This window comes from Oryx dammah, unplaced genomic scaffold (genome assembly GCF_014754425.2).
Source record: "Oryx dammah isolate SB20612 unplaced genomic scaffold, SCBI_Odam_1.1 HiC_scaffold_10, whole genome shotgun sequence".
Classification (NCBI taxonomy): domain Eukaryota; kingdom Metazoa; phylum Chordata; class Mammalia; order Artiodactyla; family Bovidae; genus Oryx; species Oryx dammah.
The window spans coordinates 10,200,101-10,219,830 of NW_024070194.1; the positions used below are offsets into that span (position 1 = coordinate 10,200,101).

Here is a 19,730-nt window from a genome sequence, read left to right on the forward strand (position 1 = left end):
GGGCTCAAAGATGGGGCAGGTGGAAAGAAAGAGCAAGACTGGAGGGAAGAAGCCATTATCCAAGAGCATCTGGTAGGACTTGAGCCACTTTAAGGAGGTGGACTTCCAGGACACGGAGATGAATGAGGCACGCGGTGACCCGAGGTTCTGTTTCTGGGCCTGTGAGTGGCGTTGGCAGGATCTGAACCTCGGTGTCTCTTGCCCCGCAGGTGATCGTGTGGGGGAACTACGGGCGGATGGAGCGGAAGCAGTTCATGGGCGTGGCCCGCGTGCTGCTGGAGGAGCTGGACTTGACCACCCTGGCCGTCGGCTGGTACAAGCTCTTCCCCACCTCCTCCATGGTGGACCCAGCCACGGGCCCCCTGCTCCGGCAGGCATCCCAGCTGTCCCTCGAGAGCACCGTGGGGCCCTGTGGCGAGCGATCTTAGTGCCGGGGAGGGGGAGGGGCTCCCCGAGATGGTCCGGAGACCCGACCTGGGACCCCAGGCCCGGGGGCATATTGAACAGAGGAGGCCGGGGTTCTCCCCCACCCAGTGGGGAAGCTGAATGGGGAGACTTGACCCCCCAGGGCCCCTCCTCACCCCTTTTTTGCCTCCTATTCCCCGAGACCTTCCCTCTCCCGATGGGATTGGCTGCACTTTTGACTTGGCCGGTTCTTGACCTGGTGGATGCGTCTGCTAGTCCGGAGAAAGGAAAGATCGAGGCGGCAGAGCACACCATCCTCCTGCCCCCGACTCTGTCCGACCGCACCCCCTTTCTGCCTCCTTGGAAGCTCGCTGCCCGGAGTCACGTCCAGAACCCAGCGGCCATCTCCATGGTGCCAATTACCAGCAAGTGTCTTTCCTGCGGCACCGGGTTCAGGCAGCTACTCCTGTCCCCCGAGCCTACGGGGCAGCTTTGCAAGGATCCGGCGCCAGCTCCGGGGGCCCCGCACCCCCAACCTGAAGAGGAGCTCAGGCCTCCCTCCGCCTGCCCATGGAAGGAGCTCTGCCGCCGCCTGTTCGAGTCTATCTGTCCGTCCCCTGCCTGTTTCTCTTTTGGCGGCTCTAGGACATGGGGTCCAGCAGGGACCAGGGGAAAGGAAAGGGGTGCCCAGGCCTGGCAGGGACCCCCAGGGCACCTGGCTCTGTGGGAGTGTAAGAAGCTAGTTTGCACACTGTGGGCGGACTGGAAAGAACTCTGTTGGCTGTATTTCGACTGAGGAGCTGCAGGACCCTAATTTTCGAGAACCCCAGCCCCAGAGAGCTCACCAGTCTCTGAATTGGGGGGATGCCGGTTTAGAGAGGGAGTGTGAAGAAAGCTGGGATTGGGTGCCAAGGTGAGGGGTTCCCAGGTAGGAGAATCCCTCCTTGTCGGATGAGGTCAAAGGTCATCTTGTCTGGCCCTCTGCCTCCAGGCTAAGGGCCTGGGGAGGCACCCGAGCTCCCCAGTTTTAGTCTTTTTAAACAAACCATCCTGAACTAAGGGCAGAACCCACTGCTCCGGCCTCAGTGACCTTGGCTCAAGGAGAGAAAGAGAGTGAGGCAAGACAGGAGTATGAATGAGAAGGGGAAGATTCCTTCTTGAGCAGGCCTGGGGGCTGCCTTCCCGGCCCCACCTGGCCTGGTCTTCCCTGGAGCCTTCGGAAGCCCTTTTGCATGTGGGGGGGACACAGGATGGCCCCTTTCTGTAGAAGCACATTTCTGCCACCTCCCCTGGGAGGCACCCAGCCACCCACTACCCACACACACACTGCTCCCCGCCATCATTACCCAGTCCTGCTGTGTAGGACGTAGTCTTGGTTAGCCGAGTAGGCTTAGAGTGCCTGGCCCTGGGCCTGGTCTTAGCTTCACATAGAGTCCTTACAGAGGGGATGGAGAAAATTCCAGGAGGCAGCCTTCTCCCTGCTGGCCTGGCCTGGGCCCAAGCCTGGACCTGGTTCAAGGGAGGCTGGCCCCTCCTCCTCCTCCTCTTCCTCCTCCTCTTCCTCCGCTCCTCATGTAGGGTTGTAGCCAGAGCCGCCCATGACAGTCAGATGTTCTGATTTATTACCCTTGGGACTGATTTTATTTAGGAAGCGCTCCTGATGATGTGGGCCTTGGCAGGGCCGGGGCTCCATCAGAGGAGGTGGTTTCCACTGAGGATTGCCCGGCTGTGTTCTGTCCCACCTTATCCCCACTCCCCCCACCCCCCCGCCCTTTTAGGCTGTGGACCAGGTGAGTCCTCCCACCTGGAACTCCCCCCTCCCCTGGCCTGTTCCCAGCCCTGGGCATCCTTCGAAGTTCTGGTTGAGTTATAGCACCCCCCTGCATAGGGATGGGGAGATGGAGGCACCCCCTCCTTGGTCCAGGAGGCCTTCTGACCTTCCTGGAATCATGGCGGCTGGAATCCCAAGGCTGGGGTGGAGGCAGCGGGGCTCAGAATCAGCCCCTCCCCTGTGCTTTTTTTTTTTTTAACCAGTGTGATTTCTCTGCCGTTTGTTTATTACTCACCATTCGGAATATTTTGAGCCAGGAGAGCGCCTTCTCTCTCCAGCTGTCATTGCTCTGGTAGTTCAGGGGTAGCATTTCAAAGCCGGGGTGGGGCCTGGCTGTCCCAACCTGAGGACAGAGGGGCACAGCCTTGCTCCCCAACCTGAGCCCACCCTGTTCGGGGGTGGGTTTGCACAGCCTTTATAAAGAGAGAAGGCGCTCCAAAGCAATAACATCCTGAGGGTGGTCACCGAGGGCCCCCCTCAATGACTTTGTGTTTGTTCTGTGGTTTCTCAGCTCACCTCCCGGAGGGGTGGGGTGGCATGGGGGCTGGAGCCCTCTTTCTTTGTATCATCGTTGTGAGCACATGGCCGCCTTCCAAGGGGCTCTGACCATTGGGCATGGGACCCCCCCCATCTGTCCTCACCCAGGGATGGGGGCTTGGGGAGGGAGTGGCTGTTCTCATCATTAGCTTTGGGGAACCTTCCAGCCCGCTCCTGTCTGGTCTTTTGCCAGCTCAAACTCCCCTATTTGGAGAGGAGCTGAGAGGGTGGCACCGGGGGAATTAGGGGTGTGAGGAGCCTGGGGGTCTCTAGGGGATGATTCCTTTTTCAATCTCTGGGCCAAAGGTCACATGCCGGGGTACGGTGGGAGGGAGTCATTTCCACTTTCCTTCTCCAGAATCTGCCTGTCACACTAAAGGGAAAGGAGCTTTGAAATGATTTCCATCTTAACAAAGAGATCACAGGCCCCTGGGGTCACCTGTGAGTTCACGACACTGGCAATTTGGGCCTCCTCAACCCCCGGAGGCTGAGCTGGAGCCAGGGCAGAACCAAGTGGGGCCACCATCTCCCCCCCCCCCGCCCCCCGCAATATTTCCTCTGCCCTTCTCTCCATGGCCTTCTCCCAGGGGCCTTGAAAAAGATGGGCAGCGCCGATTATAGTCCCGTCTGAGAGGGCAGGAAACCAAAGCTCAGAATCAGTAAGTGGCTTGCCCAAGACAAGACTCCTCAGCAATGAGGCCAGAACAGAAGCAGCTCTGTCCTTCCTCCTCGGTGGGACAGCAGAGCATTGCTCCAGGGCACATGCCATAATAAGGATCTGTGACCTTTAGGCCCTGGACTACCCTGCCCTGCTTGCTTGCATCTCGATGGGCCAGTGACTTTTCTGGGCCTTGGGTTCGGGGGGTGGGGGGGGGGGGGGGGTGGGGGGGGTGGGGGGGGGGGGAAGGGTTGCCATAGAGACCTTGCTCTCCTGGGTGGGGGATGGGGGGGTCTGCCCTGACTGACATGAGGCTGAGCAGGCTGTGGTCCTGGTCTTGATGCTAAGTTGGGACTCCCCCCAAGGGACCACCCTGAGGGAGGCCAGACACCACTTCCTGGGGCTGTGTGGGGGTGGGGGGGGTGGTGGTACACCTCACCTTAAGGCATCCCCCCCCAAACCTTCAGATGGAATAACATGGGAACTTCTCGGAGTGCTTTTCACACCTGTTTGTTTTCAAAGTGCTTTTATCTCGCATGTACCCTCACAAGAGCTCCCAAGCAGTCGGTGGAGGCCTGGGTGAGTTATCAGCCCCATTTTACAGAAGGAGCTGAGGCCCGGTGAGGGGAAGGTGCTCACTAAGGTCCCACTGGGAGTTGGTGGCTGAGCCCAGTGGAGAACTCAGTTCTCCAGTGGTTCAGAGCTCTTTTCTTCAACTCGGGGCAAAGCACAGTTGAGGTCATGCACTTGACAAGCTGATCCACCGTCCAGCTCCTTACATCTGGAGCTCATGGGCACATCTCAGCGTTGAGAGGCACCGCTGAGCCCCGCTGCCCTTGGAGCACAGCTGTTGCATTAGGCGAGGCCACCTGCATTTATTTATTGAGCAGCAGCCCTGTGCCAGACCCAGGGGACGGGGTGCCCCGACTCCATCACCCACTGCCCTGCAACGACTTGTTTGGGCTCCAGGAGGCTCCAAGTCTTACAGCAGCACCTCTGAGTGGACAGAAAGCTTTCATGTCCATGAGCTCATCTGACTCACAAACCCCACCCAGGAGGCGCTGACCATGCCCATTGGACTCATAGCTTCTGTGAGGGCAAAGTGGAGACTTGAACCCGGGGCCTTGGACATCATCTCTGAGCCCTTTCACCGCAGCACTGCCTCCTGAGGGGTGGCAGGAAGGCAGACCCCTGGCCCTCAGGCCCACTCTCCACTCACCTTTCCCCCTCTTCCCTCTCCAGGAGCAGGAGCCCCTCAGGCCTTGGGGGAGGGAGGGTTTCTGGGGCCCCCGGGTTGGAGCAGGTCACGTTGCATTGTGTCCATGGCCATGTAGCTCATGTTGAAAATTAAAGTTTTTGGCTTTTCTAACGCAGCTCGCTCTGTGTTTTGTTGGCGCAGTCCCTCTGGGATGCTGAGGGCCGTTGACTTCAATGACCTGAAAGCTGTGGGGTGTCAGCTTTGTTAGTATCCATCTCTGGCTCTGGCGCCCGTCCCCACACCACTTCCAGAGATGCACAGGAGGGGACAGGATACTGGGTGAGCCCATTTTACAGATGTGGAAACTGAGGCCCAGGGAGGGGATGAGAATTCCCCGAAGTCCCATTGTGGGTGATTGGCAATAACCAGACCTCACAGTTCTCAGAAGAGACTGTGGCCCGGGGACTTCCTTGGCAGTCCAGTGGTTGACTCCACACTTAGAGAGTAAAGATTTGATCCCTAGTCAGGGAACTGAGATCCCACATACTGTGCACAGTAGCCAGGGTTGGGGGTGGGTGGGGAAGACTGGTCCGGGAGTCCCAGTGACATGCTGGGTGTCGGCAAGATCCCCTCCCTCATCCGAAACTGGGGCTGGCCGAGGACAAAGAACATGAGATTCGGGGCTGGGGCCAGTTCCACTCTACAGCCGAGTAAGAGAATGAGTGGTCTTTAAATGGTGCACAATTTGCCCAGTGGTCCCCGCCGGATGGTAAATGTTTCTCTTCGGTCCATCTGATCCCCGTGCTTCTCATAGTGGGAGCAGCTGGCCTCACTGATTAGGATTCCAGTGTGGGAATTTGTGCATCTCCCCCATAACGCGGAAAACCCACGTCACACAACAGAAAAACGGGCCTGTGGAGAATGCGTGTGGCCACGCCTTCCTAGAACAATTTGGACCACAGGGGACTTGCACCTACGGGGCAACTTAAGAGTCGTGCTTTTGCTTATGATGTGACTTTTAATGTCTTTTTGGAGAGGAGAGCGGGGCTCGCGCCACAGTAGGAAGTGAGAAACTGCTCGTGGCAGAGGACGGCATTGAGGCCACGGCCCCTCAGCCCTTCTCCAAGCTCTGGGGAGGGTGCGCGGACAGGAGAATCCAGACCCTCAGATTCTAGGATTGACCCCCCGGATGAGTCCTGTGAGATGAGTCCCGTGATTTCTGGGGCCCATCCCAGGACCACTTCCAGAGATGCACAGGTGGGAAGGGCTATCAGATGGACTTCCGCCGGGCCGGGGGCCTGCCGGGTCTGCCGCCGCCCCCAGCCCCGGGGCTGGCGGGGGGCGAGAAGCCGGGATTGTCGCGGGCGCACAGCTCCAGCCGGTGGAGGCGGCAGGAGATGGAGAGGAGGCCGGCGCGGTGCGCGGGGCCTCGGCTCTCGGGCGCCCCCGGGCGGAGCGGGCGGGCAGCGCGCTCAGGCGCGTCCGCGCCGGCCGCCAGGAAGCGCAGGACCACGAGGTTGAGGAAGGCGCCGATGACCGTGAGCCCCAGGAGGATGTACAGGAAGCTGAAGGCCACGTAGGGCGGCTTTCTCTGCAGCGCCTCGTCGTTCTGCAGCGCCACAAAGTCGCCGAAACCGATGGTGGTGAGCGTGATGAAGCAGTAGTAGTAGGCGTGGAAGAAGGTCCAGCCCTCGAAGTGCGCGAAGGCGGCGGCCCCGAGGGCCAGGGTGCCCGCGCACACCAGCAGCCCGGCCACCGCCATGTTCTCGGGGGACACGCGCGGCCGCCGCAGGCCCAGGCAGCGCTTGGCCGCCAGCAGGAGGCGCCGCACCAGCGCGTTCAGCCGCTCGCCGAGGCTCTGGAAGGTGACCAGGGTCAGGGGGATGCCCAGGAGCGCGTAGAACATGCAGAAGACCTTGCCCGAGTCCGTGCCCGGCGCGGCGTGGCCGTACCCTGGAGGAGGAAGGAAGGGGAAGGTTGACGAGTGGCCGTCTCCTCACACACAGGCCTTCTTCCTGCCGGGTCTCTCTCCCCATCCTCCAGAGCCCGCAGAGCATGTTGAAATGCTGGTTCGAACTAGGTCATTCCCCCGGCTTTAAAAACCTTGTGTGGCTACCCATAATCGGCCCAAGTTGTAAACAACCTAAAATATCCCTCTCCTGGGGGAATGGATAAACAACCTGTGGTACATCCATACAACAGACTAATTCTTTTCAGCCACAGGAAGGAAGGAACTGCTATTTCCTCAGCAACAGAGGATGGGTCTCAAATGTTCGATGCTGAGTGAAAGGAGCCAAGCTCAAAAAGCTACATATTGCTGGGTTCCATTTAAATGACATTCTGTAGGATAACTGGCAAAACTTCTGTGGCAAAACTGTAGGATCAGCGAACAGCCCTGTGGTTGTCAGTCCTTGCAGCTGGGGGAAGCAAGTTAACTAACTACAAACAGGCACGATGGAATTTGGGGAGTGGTAGAGACATTCTGCCTTGAAATCATGGCTGCAGTTACACGACAGGTTTTCATTTGGCAAAACCTGCACAGGTATACACTGAAAAAGAATGAATTTGAATGTCTGTAAATTGTGCCCTTGATAGAAGAAAAAGTATCTGTTGTGGCTCCCCAGTGTCCACAGGGTACAGTCCGCGCTCTCAGGCAACGCCATGATCTGAGCCCCCTCCCCCTCCAGCCTCACATGCTGTCCTCGCCGCCCTGTCCTTTTCTCATGGTTCCCCTCCCCTCAGTGGTCTTTTCCCCCTGCTCACATCCACGTCGCCTCTCCCAGTTCCTGTGCCAAGCCAGCTCTCGTGAAACACCTATGCCGTCTGGTGGAGTCCCTCACTGAGTCCCCTGAGCTGTGCAGGGAATGCAAGCATGAGCAGACTTCCTGGAGTCTTGGCACACAGAACAATCATTGTGGGATTAGTCGATGTGTATCTCTTCCAGGACCCAAGGTCCTGGAAAGTGAAAGCTTTCATGGTATTCTCAAAGGACCCCATAACCCAGGAAAAGTCAGGTGTCCCTTCCCCAACAGAATATGCCTCTTCTAGCAAATTGGCCCCATCTGCCAAACGATAAATACACCTTTGGCCTGTGCTGTTCCGCAATGAGGAAAGTAGTCCTCTAAAATACACACACGCTCAAAGTGATATGTGCATGTGAGTTGTTGTTGCCACAGTGTTGGTGGCAGGAAAAATAAGAAACAGCTTAAATGTTCATCAAAAAGAGCCTGGTGAAGCCAGCCGTGGTGCCATCCAACGATGGTTGTGGTTCCAACTGAGGGCGATTTAGCCCCTGAGGGGACGATTGGCAATGTCTGGAAACAGGTTCGGTTGTCATGCCTGGGAGGTGGTGGGATGCTGCTGGCATCTGGTGGGTAAAGGCCAGGGTCCTGTTCAACATTCCTTGATGCATAGGACAGTCCCCACAATCAGAATTTGTCGTGTCCAACTGTTGGGGTCCATTGACTGTAGCCCACCAGGCTCCTCTGTCCATGGAATTCTCCAGGCAAGAATACTGGAGTGGGTTGCCTCTTCCTTCTCCAGGGGATCTTCCTGATCCAGGGATCAAAACTGTGACTCCTGCATTGGCAAGTGAATTCTGAGTTACCAAGGAAGCCCACCGGAATAGCCAGTCCAAAATGTCAACAGTGCCAAGGTGGAGGAGCCCTGCTAATCAGCCATGAAAAAGAGGACACAGTTCTTCAGGGACTGATGTAAAGAAATCACCAAAATATACGAAGTGAAAAAAGCAAGAAACAAAAAGGCATGTATAACATAATGTCTCTATCACATATAAAAGTGAAAGTAGCTCAGTCGTGTCTGACTCTTTGCAACCCCATGGACTCTGTACAGTCCATGGAATTTCCCAGGCCAGAATACTGGAGTGGGTAGCCTTTCTCTTCTCCAGGAGATCTTCCCAGCCCAGGGATCAAACCCAGGTCTCCCGCATTGCAGGCAGATTCTTTATCAGCTGAACCACCAGGGAAGCCCAAGAGTACTGGAGTGGGAAACCTATCCGTTCTCCAGCGGCTCTTCCTGATCCAGGAATCGAATTGGGGTCTCCTGCATTGCAGGTGGATTCTTTACCGACTGAGCTACCTGTGTGTGTTATAAAGGAATATACAGGCAGAGAAGATACTTGGAGTTCAGTTCAGTTCAGTCGCTCAGTCGTGTCTGACTCTTTGCGACCCCATGAATCGCGGCACACCAGGCCTCCCTGTCCATCACCATCTCCCGGAAGGATACTAAAAAAACAGATAACTGCACTTGATCCAGAGGAAGGAATTTATAGGTTGATGGATGCGGAGAAAGGAAGACTTCCTTTTCATCCTCTACCTTTTGTACTGTGTGAAGTGTGTGCATATATAACATTTGAAATGTCAACACCAGATACATATATATATATTTAAAGATCTATGAAAAGCCTCTTGATGAAAGTGAAAGAGGAGAGCGAAAAAGTTGGCCTAAAGCTCAACATTCAGAAAACGAAGATCATGGCATCTGGTCCCATCACTTCATAGGAAATAGATGGGGAAACAGTGGCAGACTTTTATTTTTTTGGGCTCCGGAATCACTGCAGATGGTGACTGCAGCCATGAAATTAAAAGACGCTTACTCCTTGGAAGAAAAGTTATGACCAACCTAGATAGCATATTCAAAAGCAGAGACATTACTTTGCCGACTAAGGTCTGTCTAGTGAAGGCTATGGTTTTGTCAGTGGTCACGTATGGATGTGAGAGCTGGACTGTGAAGAAGGCTGAGCGCCGAAGAATTGATGCTTTTGAACTGTGGTGTTGGAGAAGACTCTTGAGAGTCCCTTGGACTGCAAGGAGATCCAACCAGTCCATTCTAAAGGAGATCAACCCTGGGATTTCTTTGGAAGGAATGATGCTGAAGCTGAAACTCCAGTACTTTGGCCACCTCATGAGAAGAGTTGACTCATTGGAAAAAAAACTCTGATGCTGGGAGGGATTAGGGGCAGGAGGAGAAGGGGACGACAGAGGATGAGATGGCTGGATGGCATCACGGACTCGATGGACATGAGGCTGAGTGAACTCCGGGAGATGGTGATGAACAGGGAGGACTGGCGTGCTGCAATTCATGGGGTCGCAAAGAGTCGGACACGACTGAGTGACTGAACTGAACTGAACTGAACTGAAAGATCTATGACTCCACGTTCATGTCCCTACTTCATGGCTCTATTAGTCTGCCTCTATCTATTTGTGGGGCAGGGACCCTGCTGCCACTAAACTGTGAGGCCCTTGAGACCAGAGTCCAATCTAGTCATTTCTCATGTCCCTGATCACCAGTGTCCTGCACAGACTAAGAGCTCAATGAAAGTTTAATAATCAGTAATAATAATACTCAAACCAGATTGAAGGAGGTACAGAGTATGAGACGGAGGAGCATCTTTAGGAATAAAAAGCCAAGCAGTGCTGTTTCCAGCCATTTGTCTGATTTTGACAGAGAGGAAAATGAATAATGATAATAACTAAGCATGCTAGGTACTCTACATGGATTATTTTATTTAATCATCTCAATGACTGTATGAGATTACTATCCCCATCTTAAAGACAAGGAAACTAGGCTCAGAGGGAGAAAGCTGCCCAAAGGTCACAGAATTGAGCTATTAACCACTATCCTCCATAGATTCTCAGTGGCTCTTTTCTGTTCCTGCGGAGCTCAACCCCTGGGTTCTGTCGCCTGGCTCTGCAAGGCTAGCTTCTGCAGCCTGGACCACACAAACATACTGGCGCCCCAGGTGGCCAAAAGTGGTAAAACGGCTATTTCCTCAGTCTCCACACCCTAGTCCCTACTTCCTCTCCATCCCAGGTGCAGGTCAGAGGTGAGCAGTCAGAAGTGGAGGTCACATCCAGCTGGGAGGCCTCCAAAATGTGGGAGAGGGCAGAGGAGGTGGACAGGGTCCCACACCACTGGGTGCAGTGACAGGGAGGGTCTTAGGCTGAGCCAAGAGAGAGAAGCAGGGGTGCCCAGGCTGACAGGAGGGGTCAAAAGGGCTGAAGAGGAGCTGGGCCCACAGTTGGCAAATAATGAATTGTCATTATTGCTAATTAACAGTCCCTACTTAGCCTCAGGACTTGTGCTATGCATTTTACCTGCTTGACCTCACTTAAACCTGGCAATCACTCAGTAAGATAGCAACATATGCACTTTGTAGTTGAGGAAACCAGGGCTCAGAGAGGTACAAGCAATTGCCAGAGAAGGCAGGAGGCAACAGAGATGAAGACCAGAACTCTGGCCTATGTAATTTCGGAATGCAGGCTTTCAACTCTACCGCTAAACCCACAAACTCACACTGACTTGCAAGAGCATTATGGAAGAGCTTTCTCTGCAGCACTGGTTTCCAGGGTGGTGGTCCAGGCCCAAAGAGACACTGGGACCTCCACAGCCAGCCTAGGGGAGTGGCTGGAGCCCCGAGAGCCTGCTCCCCTCCTTTTCTGCTTCCCCAGGCTTGGGCTCCGCAGGAGTCGGTAGCCATGGCAACGGTTGGCGGTCCAGATGCTGCAGAGAAAGTGCTCTGAATCCCCGAGGGTGAGGTCCAAAGCTGGTGGTAATCAGTCATTCCTTTAACAAATATTTATTGAGTGTCTACTACAGGCTAGGCACTGGCCATATTGCAGGGACTAAGATTAATTAGGCGCCCATTTTCTTTTTTGTTATAACACAAAAATCAATCTCCCCCCCTCCCCAACACCTTTTTTTTAGTGCTTTCTACTTGTCAGGCTCTGTGCTAAAACTTTCTACGTATATAATCTCCTTAATGAAAACTGTCTCACTACAGCCTTGAGATAGGGCCTGTTAGCACCTCTCTTACAGAGGAGAAAACCTGAGGCTCAGAGAGGTTAAGCAACTGATCTGAGGTCACACAGCTAACGTGATGCCCACCCCACCCCACCCCACCCCCGCCCCAGGCAAGTAAGCAACTCCAGTCACTTGGGCTTCCGACTCCACTTTATCAGTCTCCCAGCCCCTGCCACCGCCTCTTGGCAAAGTGGACCTACTGGCTCCTCCCAGCCGGGCCTGCTTGGAAACCACAGAGCCCATCCGACAGAGGGAAGCAAGTGAGGCTCGGAGAGCTGAAATGACTGCTCCAAAGTCACCTCGCCTGGCAGAGGCAGAGGTGGGACTGAAACCCCGGAAAGCCGCGGGCGCCTGGGAATGGAGCGAGCGCCGAGGGGAGGCGCCGGGGGCCGCTCACCGATGGTGGTGATGACCGTGATGGCGAAGTAGAAGGAGCCGGCGAACTTCCACTGGCGGCCTGCGCGGTGCGGCTCGGCTTGCAGCGCCAGGCGCTCCAGCTCGCGGTAGTCCTCGGCTGAGAAGCCGTACTTCCTCCGCAACTCGCTCCGCTTCTGGGCCAGCAGCCGCTTGCGGCCGCTCTCCGCCTCGGACTCGAGCGCGTCGAAGACCGCGGCGCCCACCAGGAGGTAGGAGAGGATGCACAGGACCAGCGCGGCTGTGCGCGCGCTCTGCTTCCTCATCGCCGAGCCCCAGGCCCCGCTCCCCGGCCCCGCGCCGCGCTCGCCGCCGCCCCGTCCATGCGCCCCGACGGTCGCCCTGCGCCCCCCTCGCGGCAGGAGTCGGGGCTGCGGGCGGCTGAGGTGTGGCACCCCGGGGCGGCGCCTCAGCGGGGCGGGGCGAGGGGGCGACAAGGGCCCAGGGGGCTCCTGCAGCTGCCACCTGCCTGCGCCTCCCCTGCCTTTGTTTCCCCGGCGGCGCCCGGGGGCTGTAGCGTCTGCAGGTCATGACAGCGGGACCGAAGCGCCCAAAGCCCAGCTGTGCAGGCGCCGTGTCTGCACCGCCGTCCTCGTCCTGTGACCTTGGACAAGTCATTCATTCCTTCGTTCGGTCTGTCATCCAGCAAATATTTACCAAGCACCTGCTGGTACACACAATCTATTACATTCCTGGTATAAATAAAGCTGATATCCTAGAATAGAGGGTTGGATGAAAAACAAACAAAAAGATAATTTAAGAAAAGCGTAAGGGTCTTCTCTGTAACACACGGAGGCGCGGGTTGGATCCCTGGCCGGGGAACTAAGATTCCTACAGGCCAATGGCACGGCCGGAAAAAAAAAAAAAAAAAAGCATGAGAAGGAAAACGTCCTGTCTTGCAAGTCGGGTGGAGGGTGGGAGCTGAAGAGGCACTTACAGGTAAGATAGTGGGAGAAAGCGTCCCTGGGGAGCGACTGGCAGCATGTGCAGGTCCTTCAAGCAGAGAACCCAGTGTGTCTGGAGTCACAGAAATTGGGGTGGTGGGGGGTCAGGGTGGGGGTGGGGATTAAAAGGAAGAGAGAGAGTCACTTCACAGGGGATTTTACAGGGCCTCTGAAAAGTTCCCTGGTGGCTCAAACGGTAAAGAGTCTGCCTGCAGTGTGGGAGAACTGAGTTCAATCCCTGTGTCAGGAAGATCCCCTGGAGAAGGGAATGGCAACCCACTCTGGTACTCTTGCCTGGAGAATCCCATGGGTGGAGGAGCCTGGGGAGCCACAGTCCATGGGGTCGCAAAGAGTCGGACACGACTGAGTGACTTGACTTCACTTCTTCAGTGCGATAGAAAACCCTGGAAAGGCTATAGGCAGGAAAACAACCACCAGTGATCTAATTGACTTTTTTTTTTTTTTTTTTAAGAGCATTCTGCTTATCTTTTGGGAGAGAGATGGTGGCCCAGAGTGAAGGCCAGTTAGGAGACTCTTGTCCTCCAAATGTATGCTGAGGGTGTGATGGAGATGGAGACGAGTGGGTGGGTCTGAAATGCTTCGGAGGTGGAGCCAGGCACGCTCGGCCAGCCGCATGCTTACATGATGATGGAGTGAGGGCAGAGGTGACCTGTGTCCCATCCAGGCCTGGTCCATAAACCTGCCCCACATGCCAGGCCCCCACCATTCTTCCCCAACAGCAGACGATTCGGATGCCAACCAGCCCATCCTAAAGGAAATAAACTCAATATTCATTGGAAGGACTGAGGCTGAGGCTGAAGCTCCTGATACTTTGGGCCCCTGATGCAAAGAGCCAACTCATTGGAAAAAACCCTGATGCTGGGAAAGATGAAGGCCAGAGGAGAAAGGGGTGACAGAGAATGAGGTGGTTGGATGGCATCACCGACTCAATGGACATGAGTTTGAGCAAATTCCAGGAGATCGTGAAGGACAGGGAAGCCTGGTGTGCTGCAGTCCATGGGGTTGCAAAGACTAAACAAGTCTTTAGGCGAGGACAGAGCCACAGGGTGGGAAGAGCTGGAGAGACACACTGCAAAGGATCCCCCAAAGGAACACCTATTTTGAACTTCGATGCCATTAAGCCCCTGACGTCTGGAGTCCATCTGTTACTGTAGCTAGTATTACCCAGATGCACAGAGCAAAGGACATGCTGGTGGGTTAGATGTGGAGGGTGAAGAGGAGGACCTAAGGATAATCCCAGGGTCGCTGGCCTGAACAGCTGGGCACTTGGGGCGCCTTCCATTGGCAGCACTCCCTGAGGAATCTACCCCTCCCCACCGGCACCAACATGACGCTCATGTCAGAGTCCTAGGTGGGCTGGCATGGGTGGGCAGAGTCCTGGGCAGCCTCTCCTGCAGCTGTCTGGACCTCCACCCTCCCAGCTCTCTGCTGCAGCTTAAAAAAAAAATCATTTATTTCTTTGGCTTCGATGGGTCTTAGTTGTAGCACACAGGATCTTCGGTCTTCTCATGGGATCTTGGATCTCCCTTGTGGCATGTGGGATCTTTAGTTGCACCATGAAAACTCTTAGTTGTGGCACGTGGGATCTAGTTCCCTGACCAGGATCGAACCCCGGGCCCCTGCACTGGGGAGCCCAGAGTCTTAACCCATGGACCACCAGGGAAGTCCCTCTGCTGCGTCTGACACCCATCGCTTGTCCCCTGTGATCGCTCCAGCCTCTCTCCCTGCTGCCCCTTTGCTTTTTTTTTTTTTGGCTCTATCTACATTCAACTTTCAATTCCTTCTGCAACCCCCTGCTTTGCTTGGAACAGCCTTCTCCCCAGCGCACTCAACAGCCAACATTTATTGAATGCCTGCTAGGAGTACGGCATTGGTAGAAGCACTTTACATGTATTAAGGTATTTAATCCTCACAACTTCTTTATGTAGCAGAGGCAGCTGGCTGACACTCTGTTTGTCCGGTACTCCTCCCTTAATGGGACATCTTCTCTGACTCCTTAGGTGTCCCTCCTCTGGGCTCCTCGGAGGCTTCCCGGCTCCTGCTGTCTTGCATTCCTCCCACTGAATTCCCTATGTGTGTCCCCCTGAGGACAGGGATCCCATCTTGGTCACCAGTCTGCCCCCAGCACCCAGATGTGGCACAGAGCACATATCCAGGGACTGTGGACAATCAAGCAGCAGGAGCTCAGGGCGGGGACTCTGCAGCCCCGGTGCCTGCGGTCATGTCCTACTTTTGCTTACCAGTTGTGTGAACTTGGGGTGCTTCAGTCTCCCTAGTTTCTGGGGGGTTAGAAAAGCTCCAGTCTTAGAAGACGCTGTGGTCAGCAGAGTAATGCTCCCCGCCAAAGATGCCTAGCCATGCTGTCTCTTCAGTCGTATCCGACTCTTTGCAAGGCTATGGACTGTACCCCGCCAGGCTCTTCTGTCCATGGGATTTTCCAGGCATGAACACTGGAGTGGGTTGCCATGCCCTCCTCCAGGGGATCTTCCTGACCCAGGGATTGAACCCACATCTCTTACGTCTCCTGCACTGGCACTCAGGTTCTTTACCACTAGTGCCACCTGGGGACCCCCCCTCCAAAGATGTCCACATCCTATCCCTGTAAATATGTTAGGTTATATGGCAAAGGGGAATTGAGGTTGCAGGTGGAATTAAGGTTGCGAATCCATTGATCTTGAGATGGGCAATCATCCTGATGCTCTGGGGGGCCCAGTGTGATCAAGGGTCCTCAGAGCTGGAAGAGGGAGGTGGAAGATGGGCAACCAAGGTGAGAAGGACTCGGCCTGATGTGTCTGGATTTGAAGATGGAAAAAGAGAGCCACATGCCAAGGACAGCAGGCTGCTTCTAGAATCTAGAAAAGGCGAGGAAATAAATTCCTTTCTAGAGTCTCCAGAGAGGAACACAGTTTTGCCAGTGTCTTGATTTTAGCCCAGTGTGACCTGTGTAGACCACCATCCCATAGAACTGGGAAGTAATACAGTTGTGTGTTCAAGCCGCTTTGTTGTTATTTAATTGCTCAGTCATGTCCGACTCTTTTGCTGCCCCTTGGACTGTAGCCCACCGGGCTCCTCTGTCCATGAGATTTCCTAGGCAAGAATACTGGAGTGGGTTTCCATTTCCTCCTCCAGGGAACCTCTCTGACCCAGGGATCCAACCCATCTTCTGCACTGGCAGGCGGATCCTCTACCACTGAGCCACTTGGGAAGCCCGCTCGAGGCCCTAAGTGTGTGACCATTTGTTATGGCAGCAACAGCGCAGTAGGACAGCGGTTGCAAGGATTAAACCAGCCACTAGACGTGCCACCTGAGAGCAGCGCCTGGCCTGCGGACCCACTTAGCGATGCTGCCTGTATTGCAAGTATCACAACAGAACAAAGGCCCAGGTCTGCACAAGGCTAGACTCAGCTCCTGCCCTGGCTCAGTTCTAGGGCAGAACTGGGGCCCAGTGCTTAGGAGAGGGGCCTTGGACCGCCCCCCTTCTCCTGAGAAGCTGAAGGCACCAGCTCAGTGGCCCAGAAGCAAGGGAGCTGGTGCTGCTGTCTCAGCCTTATTTTTGCTGATGGCATCAGCAAGTTTGATTTTCTGATTCCTGCTCAGACTTCAGAGGATCAGAAACCTGGCTATAGTCTCAGACTGGGGTGGGTGGGGCACCAAGGACCTACAGCCTGAGAAGGGCCTGAGAAGAGCTTGTGGGAATAGCGTGGGGGTAGAGGAACGGTTGCTCTTAGGAGAAGGGCCCAGTCCATTCTAGGGACAGTTATTGAGTCCTGCTCCTGGACACAGCTCGGATCAACAAGGTCTGGATTTAGATACTTTCTACCTGAGTATCTATGGATAGAAGACTTTCCCTTTTCTGTTCCTTGGTTTTCCCATCTGAAAAATGGGAGTAATGCCCACCTCCTAGGACCATGTCAAGCATTATAAAAGACACTCGTGTGTCCCTTTCCAGATGCTCAGTAGCCACTGTTCATCCATTTTTACGACTGTCTGCCTGCAGATGCCAAGAATTCTTTTTACTGTCCGCACTAGGCACATTCACAGATGTTGCTAAGGGGGTCCTCACTTCCCAGGGCAGGAAGCTGGGGGTGGAGGCTGGAAGAGAAGAGACCCCACTTGCCAAGTCCTCAGAGCCGGGCAGCGGCTGAGTCAGGACTTGAACTCGGGGCTGTCTGGCCCCCAAGGTCACAGTCCTTCTGATACATGGTGCTGCCTCATCAGGAAAGAGGCTGGGGGCTTTATCACCCTCCGGTGGCCTCTCTGGACCTCACTTTCCCCATCTCAAAGCAGAATCTGGGGGCAGGGGTTGCTGGGAGGCTGCCCGCCCCCATCCTTGTGACCACGTTATGAGACGCAGCTGAGAAGTGCTTGTCAAATGGGCCCTCTGGGGGGATGGGTATTATTGGGGCCACAGGGAGCTGTCTGGCCCTGCGAGGCAGGTGACTCTGCCCTGTACTTGGCATTTTCAGTTCAGCAGCTCTATTTTAAGCCAGAAGAGGTTAGAGTTTGTTACATGTGTGTTTCTCAGCTTGGAGGGCCGTCAGCTGAGCAGTCACCAAAAACAGCAACACCCCATGGCACCCCCTGCGGCTCCTCCTCCCTCTGCCTCCCCCCTGCTTTTTCTTTTGGGAAGCTGAGCGGACCTAGTGATTTTCCTCCATCCCTCGAGGCTAGAGTTGCACCCGGGACCCATCAACGAGGCCTTGGATCTTCTTCCAGAGCTGCAAGATTGCCCACCTTGAGGACAATGAGAGAGGTGGCTCCAGTCCCCAGATGAGTCCTCGATGCCTTTCAAAGCACTTCTCATCCCTGATGAGTCAAGATCTTTCTGGAAGCTGTATGAGCCAGGCAGGCCTTGCCATTCCCACATCAGTGAGAGAAATGGGCATAGACAGAGAGAAAAGGCTGCTGTCTAAGGCAGCACGTGGTAGGACAGGGGTTAATAACACGAGCTTCCAGGAGAGTCAGATGTCAGTTTCGTCTTGGGCAAGTGACCACATCTTTCTGAGCCTCGGTTTCCTCATCTGTGACATGGGGATAAAAGAATCTGCCTCAGGACTTCCCTGGTGGTCCAGTGACTAAGACTCCACACTTCCAATGCAGGGGGCCACAGCTTTGATTCCTGCTTAGAGAACCAAATCTTGCATGCTGCCACTGAGACCCAGCACAGTCAAATAAATAAGTAATAAATATAAACTTTAAAAAGAAAGCATCTGCCTACCAGTGTTCCTGGGAAGATTCAATGAACGCATGAAAGGGCACTCAGCACAGATAAGGTGCCCAGCAAGTGTTAGGACCCCCTCCACCCAATTAATTTCTTCTTTCTCTTTTCTGCACTGGTTATTCCCTAGACCTACTGAGATCCTAAGGGATTGACTTTTATAGTTAGGATATAGTTCAGTAATTTTCTAGACGTTCAGAAGCCCTGAGCATTTTCCCTGATAAGATCTCTGGTCTCTCTCCTAAAAAAATGGATTATTTTGGCCTGAGGGGAGGATAGGTATCAGCTCCTTTGAGATGTCAGCTGTGGCTTTTCTGTAACCTGAGCACCTCTTAGGGATCTGGGCTGCAAGAAATTAAAAGCTGCAGCAGGCTAGCCACTGTGGTCCACTCCATGTGAGCGCAACACTCCTGCTCCAGGTATAACGCATGCTCACATCTAGGAGGCCACTCCTGGCATCCTTGCTCCTTTCTGCTCTCTCTCCCTTAGAATGGTGTTTGGGGCTGAAAGCTGTATTTCCCCCCCCAAATTCATACACTGAAATCCTAACACGGGCTCTCCTGGTGGCTCAGTGGTAAGGAATCCGCCTGCTGATGCAGGAGACACGGGTCCAATCGCTGGTCCGGGAAGATCCCACATGCTGCGCAGCAACTAAGCCCATGGACCCCAGCCACTGAGCCTGTGCTCTAGAGCCTGGGTACTGCCACAAGCAAGGCTCATGCGAGCCCACGCTCAGCATCCAGAGAAGCCACTGCAACGAGAGCCCTAGCGCCGCGACTAGAGAGTCGCCCCCGCAAGCTGTGAAACTAGAGGAGAGCCCGCCCAGCAACGGAGACCCCGCACAGCCAATATATATAAATTTAAAAGAAATTTAAAAAAGAGAAACCCCAACCCCCCAATGTAATGGTATTAGGAGGTGAGGCTTTGGGGAGGTAATCAGGTTATGAGGGTGAAGCCCTTATGGATAGGATTAGTGCCCTCTGAGGAAGAGATATGAGAAAGCTTGCTTCTTTGCTCAGCTCTCTGCCAGGTGAGGAGGCCATAAGAAGGTATCTACCCTTGAGAAGGCAAGGAACAACCTCCCAATAACTCCAACCAAATGGCTCCAAACACGTGTTAGGAATCCTCTGAGCAGCCCTGGTGCATCCCAACAGCTAGAGACAGGGTCATGCTCAGACGGCTGTCATAATACTGTCGCCAGCCGGGGAACAATGGTGTCTCCCACACAGGTGTGGCTATGGGCTGATTAAACAGACATTAATAAAGAGAGCTTCTTTGCCTCACTGATTCTGTCAAAGACTGTAGTGTAAGACTTCGAGGATGAACTTACGGTTGAGGGGAATGGAGAGTTAGGGAATTTGGGATGTATAGGTACGCACTGCTGCTGCTAAGTCACCTCAGTCGTGTCCGACTCTGTGCGACTCCATAGACGGCAGCCCACCAGGCTCCCCCGTCCCTGGGATTCTCCAGGCAAGAACACTAGAGTGGGTTGCCATTTCCTTCTCCAATGCATGAAAGTGAAAAGTGAAAGGAAAGTCACTTAGTCATGTCCAACTCTCCGCGACCCCATGGACTGCAGCCCACCAGGCTCCTCCGTCCATGGGATTCTCCAGGCAAGAGTAGTGGAGTGGGGTGCCATTGCCTTCTCTGATAGGTATGCACAGCTATATTTTAAATGGATA

General features: G+C 54.6%; 2 protein-coding genes across 2 annotated transcripts in view; one reads left to right on the forward strand and one right to left on the reverse strand.

Annotated features, from left to right (window-relative positions):
• The window catches only part of RIMS4 (regulating synaptic membrane exocytosis 4), a 69,662-nt gene extending 66,037 nt beyond the window's left edge, over positions 1 to 3,625 (forward strand). The window contains exon 6 of the mRNA XM_040248950.1: positions 210 to 3,625. Coding sequence (XP_040104884.1) covers positions 210 to 428 — 219 coding nt within the window. The 3' untranslated portion in view covers positions 429 to 3,625. The remainder of the gene's footprint in view (positions 1 to 209) is intronic.
• Positions 3,626 to 5,899: 2,274 nt separating this feature from the next.
• KCNK15 (potassium two pore domain channel subfamily K member 15) lies at positions 5,900 to 12,131 on the reverse strand. The gene is made up of 2 exons (XM_040248951.1): positions 11,849 to 12,131; positions 5,900 to 6,582 (listed from the first exon to the last, which is right to left on the reverse strand). The coding sequence occupies exons 1-2, from the start codon at positions 12,129 to 12,131 to the stop codon at positions 5,900 to 5,902; spliced, it is 966 nt and encodes a 321-aa protein (XP_040104885.1).
• Positions 12,132 to 19,730: the final 7,599 nt, after the last annotated feature.